The sequence below is a fragment of the Anomalospiza imberbis genome, chromosome 1, assembly GCF_031753505.1.
Source record: "Anomalospiza imberbis isolate Cuckoo-Finch-1a 21T00152 chromosome 1, ASM3175350v1, whole genome shotgun sequence".
In the NCBI taxonomy this organism is placed as follows: domain Eukaryota; kingdom Metazoa; phylum Chordata; class Aves; order Passeriformes; family Viduidae; genus Anomalospiza; species Anomalospiza imberbis.
In genome coordinates, this window is record NC_089681.1 from 61,888,549 (window position 1) to 61,897,214 (window position 8,666).

An 8,666-nucleotide genomic window follows, 5' to 3' on the forward strand; every position below is an offset into this window, starting at 1 on the left:
TGGGGAAATGTGAACACATGGTAAATGTTGCACTATTCAAAAACTTCTGAAGTCAGTGTTCTTAAAGAAATTTGATACAAATAACCTGAAGGTATTATACTTAAATTCTTCTGAAAAAGAAGTGCATTTAAAATATTGAACTGTTCCTACTGCTTTAGGGCTATAAGGGCTCACTGATATGGTCTTGACCAGGTGCTAGCTATCACTGTGGTAAGTGCTGGAAAAAAAAAATTCATATAGTCCTAAGTATTCCCAGTTGCTTTAAAGATGAGTGGAATAATGTCCAAGTATTCTTGCAGTTCTGACATAGAGTTAAGTAAGAGTAACAATCACTTTTAATATGTAAAGTAGTTGAAACAAGGCTTTTTCCTCTACATATTTTATTCCAGGACCAGTCTTCACTTGCTGTGCATACACAGATAAAAATACAGCTGTTCACAGTCGAATCATTTGGTCCTGTGATTGGACACCAGATAGCAAGTATTTTATTACTGGTAGTCGGGACAAAAAGGTAATTAATGTTAAAGGAATTTAGAAAGCCCGGAGTTAATTTAAACGCCTTTTAGAATAACAAACACTGTGTTCTAATGAGCCCCTATTTTATATATACACAAAAATCTTATTGCATGTATTAGCACAGAAATCAGTGATACTTTCATAAGCTAAATAAAGTGCTTGAATATGTATATACAAGACTGTGGGCTGCCAGTTGGACGTTCTCCCTTCTTTCTTCATGCAGTAAGACAAGCATATGTCACATAATTCTATGGGTCTTGAGTTTTTCTTTAACTTTCATAACAGAATCTGGTTTTGTTGTCAGTAACCTTAATGAAATCAGACAGACTGCCTACAAAGTCAAATCTTTGTAGGTAGAGATACTTTTTACCATTTTTAGGGTCATCCACTGTGCCCTGAAATTATTTTAATGAAGCTATTCCTTATGTTTTTGTACGTGCATTTACAAGAAGGTTAAAGGGGAAGTTCATGGATGACTCTTTTTCTTATCAGGTCATTATCTGGGGCCAGTGTGATTTGCCAGTGATTACTGAAGGGAATGAGCTGGATTCAATCAAGCCTTGTTCAACAGTGCTGGATGCTGGGGATTCTGTGACTGCTGTTGGTATCAGCCATGTGCTTACTCCTGGTGGAAGGTATTGCTGGTTTTCTGTATTGTCATTTTGTGTTTAATCTGAAATTAGTATTTATCCCTTTAGTCAACTAGTTTCCTGTGGCTAAACAGCTCCCTAAATCTACCTGGCAATTTTTTGACCATTCTTTAACAGAATGACCTCTACTTTTTTCTTTCCTAGCCACCTTTTCAGGTGTACAGTGACTTGTCCAAGCAGTATAATGAGAAAAATGAAAGTGGGAGAGAGGAGGGAGTGATGCATGAGCACACCTGAAACACAGTAATTCTTCCAAAAATATTCACTGATCTGATGTTGTGATAACCTCCTTATTTTTTCCTAACCAAATATATGTAGCAGGTTTCTACTTTGCTCTTTTTTTTTTTTTTTGAGAAGCAGCTTTGATGTATTCATTTTTTTTTCCATGGAAAAGTAAATACTGATTTGAAGGGCAAGGTGCAACAACAGTGCTTTAGTGCTAGTTCTTTCTATCCTGCATTAGAACTGACCTCAGTGAGCTGTCTACTGTAATTTCTAATGAAATGAATGTAATTATTCTCTTGATAGGTATATTGTTGCAGTAGGCTTAGAGAATGGGAAGATTCTCTTGTACACATGGAAGCAAAGTGGGAAAGAACCAGCACTGGCTGACTGGACCACAGGTGTTGAGATAGATAACAGGTATGTCTTTTGAAGTGAGTTAGGAGGACAAAATATTATTCTTTGGACTAACAGTGCTGTAGTTCTGTTCTTATAGCATAAAATATATGAATTTAGTTTATTTCTACACCAAAAATTGTTATCATTTTAGGAAAAGTCTGATCCCTGAAAGTTTAAAGATGTCTTGAAGCAAAACCCAGAAATAAAAATATTGGTTATTTAGATGTATTAAAAAAACCTCCCAACAAATACAAAAACCAGGGGGGGCGTTAAACCCCAAAATACTTCATGCTATGCAAAAGCTTTGAGAAGTATTACCCTTTATTGGCCCTACTTAAAAAGAAAGCTTTACCTTTAGTCATAAATATGGTGATAGAAAACACTGAAGAGAGAGTAGAAAGGATCGCTGTCTGTGTACATCAGCAAAACACTTTGGAGTGCATGACAGCAAGCTTTCATGAGCAGCTTCCTGCAGAAACCAAAGGAATGACAAGCTGTATGTGGGGCTGCTGCAGTGACAGCTAGAAAGACTCTGTGGAGAGACTTGGAATGTTTCATTTGAAGCACTCCCTTGGGTTCTTCTATCACACACTGGCATTGATAGTAACAGAAATGGAAGTTGATGGTGACTTTGGCCTGTGTATGCTTGCAGTGAATGGGAAAGAGAAACCAGATAACAGGAAATTGCAGGCTAAAAGCCAGAAATCTGTCATATCTAAGTAACGGAGATACTTGACCTCCAGCTTAATGTGGTAAAACTGAAAATCAATAGCTGTTTGAATTATTGATGAGTGAGAGGATAGAATGTCATTAGTGTTAATGACCCTACTTAATAAGAACTTAATACCTGCTGGTTGTCACAAGTCAGTTTTTCCTCAGTTGGTAGTGTTAACTGAAGAGTACTAATTACATGAATGTTGATGTTTACACTCACACGCCCAACTGTGTTTAACATTTTGCAGTTACGTATGGATTTCTTTTTGTTGCAGCCAAAGTCATGCTCTTGCTGTGAAACGCTTATGTTGGAGACATCATGCAGGCAGAGCTGGACATAATGATGAGAACAGCAGCAAGTGGTTGCAGCTTGCAAGTTGTGGAGCCGATCACTGTGTTAAAATATTCAATGTCAACAGATTTGCTCTTTAGCAAAGACAGCAGGCCTGTTTGTGCCAAACAGATTCACAGCATTTTATTTCAACTTTTAGCCACTTTCATTATTGAATTTTCTATTTTCTGCTTGGAAGGTAAAATATCTTACATGTAACTTATTAAAGCAATTTTAGTGGAAGTTTGAAATGTCAAATATTTTTCTAATCTTGCAGTTCTGGGAATATGAAGTATATGTTTTGTTTGGTGAATATCCTGAAACTGGGGGATGGGAGGAGGGGCAAGGCATGGGAGGATAATTGAGCTTTGTTTGCTGTGACTCAAAGGGTAGGTGGGAAGCTGCTGATACTTGGGTTCTTCTGTGCTTGGGATTCCACTTGGAGTACTGATTTTTTTTATCTCCTCTTGCTATTAAAGTTAACTGTTGGTGGGCCTGCCAGTGCTGCCAGTGTGTGTTCAGGCATGTGCAGCCAGAGATCAGGGTTAAACATGAAGCTTTCTCTGATTGCCTTTGAATGTCTATTAGAGCCCTGGTCTAAGTCTGAGGCCACCTAACTCTGGAAGAAGTAGTTTGTATTCAGATGCTTGGACAGACCTGCTTGATTTTATTCCTTTATTCTGCTGTGCAGGGCTGAACTCTTGCTTCTTGGTCAGGTGGGGCTTAAAGCTGAAGTCAGAGACCACTTAAATCTTCTGGTGTCTCCCCTGTGAGCCCTCTCTGAACAGAGTGTGATAGAAAAACCACCTCTGAGACTGTTGAAGGGCTGTCCTCTGCAGTTTGGACTGGAAAAGCTTATGGATATCACTAGGCAGGAGCTAAAAGGAGGCAGCCATTCCTTACAATGCCTTTGTGCTCTTCCTGACTTTTGAGGGCTCCCTCTTTGCTCTTGTGAAAACAAGTTAACTTAGTTGTCCCATAGTGTAATTTAAGTAGAGTGCTAACAGACTGAGAGTACTGCAGAAAGACTTAATGTCAGCAGGTCTGTATCTGGTTCCAAAGTCCAATTTAGAAATCAGTTAAACTTTGAGAGTGAAATTATTGTTATTTCAGAACTGCTTGCTACGTGTAACTGGCAGTGCAGAGGTAACTGGAATTGTGTTTAACTTTTTACTGTGTTGGATATTTAGATTAAGAGTGTAGCTCTTTCAGAGTGGGCTATACTGTTTTCAGAGTAATTATGGTTTATGCCTTGAAAGATTTTGTATTTTAGCTCTTTATTTTCAGTTCTGTTTTTCAGCCATTAAAAAAAACCAAAACCATTCTTTAAAATGGGGATGGGGGATGGGGAATAAAAGAAAAAGACATATTAATAAAGATGATTTGCTACATTTTACTTGTGGTACCCAGTGCTTTCCTTACACAAGTGCTTTAGCATTCAATTGTATTTCACTTGTCTGGAATTTTTAAGCAACTATATCCTGGCAAGAGAAAGACATAACTTATCACTCCTGAGGTTTCAAAAAGCTGCCAAAAGTGGGTCTTTATTCTGTGTCACAATTGTAATCTTATATCTTACAATTTGATTATAATATGGTACAATTCTTTCCAATAGTAGTACATCTTATTATGTGGCAACTTCTGGGTATAGGTGACAATGAAATATCATATTAGTTGCCCCTCTCTTTTATTTTATGAAATGCTGTCATTAAACAAGAAGCAGCTACTAGAGGATTTAGTAATCCACTACATTACCCGTGGGACTTGGTGACTCAATCACATTCATTGTTCCAGCTTCAAACGCACCAGATTAGTCTGTTGGTCTCCTAAGTCTAAATGTTTATAATAGACAGTTTTGATTTTCAATTAAGTTAGAAGTTAGACACTTCGACACACGATTAATATTTATGTATGATACTATCTTTGCTCACACATCACTTTGCTATGCATTTAGTAGGTGTGACTTTTATATACACCTTTATCTTCTCATAAATCCACTGATACCTTTTCAACATGTAAATCAGCATGTAAAAAATACTAAGAAATGAGCTGCAGTCAATGTACCTGGCGCTCTGAAATTCTCTGCTTGTTGTACAGTGCCACTGAAAATGGAGTTGAGAAAATTGATGGGATAGACTGAAGTTTTGTAAAGATCATATTACCTTTTAATACATTTGAGGTAAAGCCATCCCATGAAGATTTTGGAAGCATATTATCAGTATTTACTGGCTTTATGCTAAATTTGAAGAGACTTTGTGGTCAAAGATGTGAACAAACTGTTTTATGTAATCAGGCATAAAGGAGGGGGATTGTTTCATTTTACAGTAGACGTGTCTGTGGCAAAGCAAGCAAGAAATAGCATGGGTCTTGCTGTCTATAGCCAAAATCAAATCGTTACTGAGATTGTCCAAAGCAATCCTAAATCTTTCAGTTCAGGATGCAGGTGTAGGCATCCTCAGGTCTGTGTAGAACCAACAAGCTATGCTAACACTGACATTAGAAGTGAGCATGCTGTGGTGTCTGGTGGATGAGGAGGACAAAACAAACTGTGTGTAAACTATGAGGATGTGGGATGCTGACATTGAGCTCGAGGAACTCCTACCTGGGCTCCACATGGCAAGCTCCCTAAACACTGTTGCCAAGCTATCGATTGTGCTAATTCCTTCAGATATGAAATGGCTAAGAAGGAGCAGATTATGCATCATGCTAAGCCTTAAAGTGTCATCCTGCTGTTGTCTCTCTTTTGGGCTGAGACTTCAGAAGTAACTAGAAGTGGTTGAAAATTTCAAGGAAGTCAATTATTGAACTCTGAGCTATTGAAAACATCGCTTTGGTAACTCTGACTAATCTCTGTTTTCCAAAATATTTAACGTGAAGAAATGATAATGCTCCAAGGCTCACTGCCAACTGCAGCTAATGCAGAGATGAGGGAAGAGGAGGAAGCAGCTGCGTCCTCATTTAGACTCAAATCTCACTTTAAAGAAGTGGCTGTTACAAATAAGGAAACTTTAAAATAACTGAAATGAGAAGCAAAAATATAACTTGCTCTGTTTTAAGGAGCATCTGGAGCTGTACAAAAGAAGAGGCAAAATCACTGACAGGACAAAAATCAGAATTTGCCTTTTGTGTGCTAGAAGCTGGTGGGACGTGGGAGTTGTTGAGCACAGTTCAGCAATGCCCCTCTACTGCTCTTTTACTAGCAGTACTTATCAGGCTCTGCCGTGGTAGTTTTGAGGCAGCAGGGCAATGTGTTTATCCTGACATGCCCAGCCCTTGACCCTCCAAACATTCCCATTTTTGCCCTGTGCACTGGCACACCCTCAAACAGTTGTGGGATATCCTTTCAGAGACAATTTTCTCTCCCAGCCAGGAGCTGCCTTTTTTTCCTATGCCAACCACCAGATTCCCCTCATCCTGCTTCTGTGTTTGCTGTAGGGAGCTGGGGGAGGCTATGGGCTCCCTTTGCCAGCCCCTGGTACTCTTACTCAAGCAGAGCTCTTGCTGTCACCTTGTGTGACCAGCTCTAGTGACTGTATTTGAGGAGTTTGTGTTCAATATCCAAACATTGTCATTTTATTTTCTGCAGCAACTCATCCTATGCTGTAATGCAATAATAAAGCTAGAAATGACCTCTCTCTCTTTCTGGAGGGAATTTAGGGTAGACCATGTGACAAATCCCAATGCTGTACCATAATAATGGGGCTAGCTCCAGTATCCTGGGGTAGCTCTACCAACCAGTAGACTGACTTGAAATCCTCAAGGAGAGCAGCTCCATGTAATTGGTTTTTGCAGGACTCAGCCAATGCTACAGCAGCACAGATGAGGGGAGGTGTTGTGCCTGAGGTAATTGCTTTATTCCGGTGGTGTCACCCTTGTATAGACTCCAGCAGATCACAGCTGAAATAACAAGGGATGCAGCAAACAGATTTTTTTTACTGCAGAGGAGCTATTCCTCCTGCCTCAAAAGCTTGTGCTAACACCCATCTTGTCCAGCCTCATTTTGTTTTTTCTAAGGATTTTTCTCTCTTTACTCAGCCCCTCTTCTAAGAATACGATTTGCCTTCTTGGTCCCTTCTCCATTCCTGCAGGCCCCTAAGTACTCCTGTAAGCAATCCTTATTTTCTCAACAGCCTTTTCTCGCTTCCTATTGTTCTTGTAAGATAATCCAATGCTTTCTAATACATGATCCTGGGAGAATTCAAATGTATCAAGTATAACATCCTCTTGGTATTTTCCGTTCTGCCTCCTGTGTCTCTGATTCTTCCTTTGCTAGGTTTTGGGCTTTTGTTATTTACACAGCCTGTCCAGCAGCATTTCCTCCTTTCTCCCTGACAACAAATCACTGGCATAAGTGTGAGCAGCAAGCCCTCCTCCCTTGCTAAAGCATAAGCTGTCTACCTGGCATGTGGGGGGAACTTTTCTCCTTTACAAAAATGAATTGACTGCAGTCTCCCCAGGGGAAGCTTTCCAAGATAAAGCAATTTTTCTGTTTGTCTCTCTGTTTCATAATCTTGGAGAGTCTCCTTCCTGTGAGTTATCATATAAAGATGTGCCTCTCTGAGAGAATATCTGTACTCCACAGACACACTTTTTAGAGTGTAGGAGCTCCCTACTGTTAAATTTTTTCTTTTGACATGGCAGGCAGTCCTATATTCAGTTCTCTGGATGCTACAAGTTTTCACCACTGTCCGCAGAGAGCACTGAGCTGTGACACATGATTCTCTCTCTGCGGAAGAAGTTCAGCCAGGGAGGTTGAAACAGCTGCAGTGCAGGGAAGCTCTTGAGATGCCTGTAGGTTGCTCTGTGTAGGTCTTCAGGGTGGGTCTGTCTGACCTCAGCAGGTGCTAAGAGTGTGATGTAGAAGCCTCCTGTGGGTGTTCTGGTCAAACTTCCGCTTCTTTGGTATGTGCACACAGTCTCTTTATATCACAGACATTGCTGTGCCTTCAGTAACAGCTCCAGGTCACTAAGTCCATTGGGACTAATAGAAGTGGGAGCCCCTTTACAGCTGATGAGCATTGAATCAGGCTGGCAGACCACCCCTATAGTTACAGGTGTGTGGAATGTAGGCCATTAAAGCTAATAACAAGGTAGAAATATTGGTTTTGCTTAGCTGCTGTTAGACAAATGGCAACTTCAGCTTTTTCTACCCATCAAAAAGAAAATTGGTGTGGTTTATAATGTAAAAGGTATTGTCATAGCTCCAAACAGGAGTTATGTCTCTGATATGAAATTCTGCAATTCCTATGAATTGCTCAAAAGTGCATTTCCATAGATTAGTAGTACTGAAAATTGCTAGCTCAAAGCTGTAATAAAAACATTATGTTTCATAGAGCAACAGGATCATGAGATTATTAAAATTGGAAAGGGGCTCAGGAAGCCTCTCTTCTAACCTGCTCCAAGCACGGTCAACTGTGAAATCACACCAGACTGCTCAGAACTTCTGCTGGTCTGGTCTTGAAAATCTCAGAAGATGGAGACTGCACAGTTTGCTGACTGCCTTCATGGTGAAAACTTTTCTTCTATTTTTCTCAGTTCTGAACCTCTCTTGTTTTGTTTTATGCCCTCTCTTACCTTCCTTTGTCTCTTCAATGTATGGAGCTGGGCTCCATCATCTCCACAGTCTCCTTCTTAGCATTAGAAGGCTGCTACCAAGTACCTGCAAAGTCTTTTCTTCCCCAGGCTGAACCTGGCCCATCCCTCCACCTTCCTCCACAGGGCACCTGATTCTGCTCCCTCTACCTTAGTGGCCCTCTGCTGCACTTTCTCCAGTTTAACATCATCTTTCCTGTGTTGGGAAAACCCCAAACTGGACAAGTGCCACAGTCTCTACA

General features: G+C 40.1%; 1 protein-coding gene across 1 annotated transcript in view; it reads left to right on the top strand.

Annotated features, from left to right (window-relative positions):
* ELP2 (elongator acetyltransferase complex subunit 2) overlaps nt 1-4,177 on the top strand; it is a 38,718-nt gene extending 34,541 nt beyond the window's left edge. The window contains exons 19-22 of the mRNA XM_068194834.1: nt 390-511; nt 1,009-1,151; nt 1,695-1,808; nt 2,777-4,177. Coding sequence (XP_068050935.1) covers nt 390-511; nt 1,009-1,151; nt 1,695-1,808; nt 2,777-2,933 — 536 coding nt within the window. The 3' untranslated portion in view covers nt 2,934-4,177. The remainder of the gene's footprint in view (nt 1-389; nt 512-1,008; nt 1,152-1,694; nt 1,809-2,776) is intronic.
* The last annotated feature ends 4,489 nt before the right edge of the window (nt 4,178-8,666 follow it).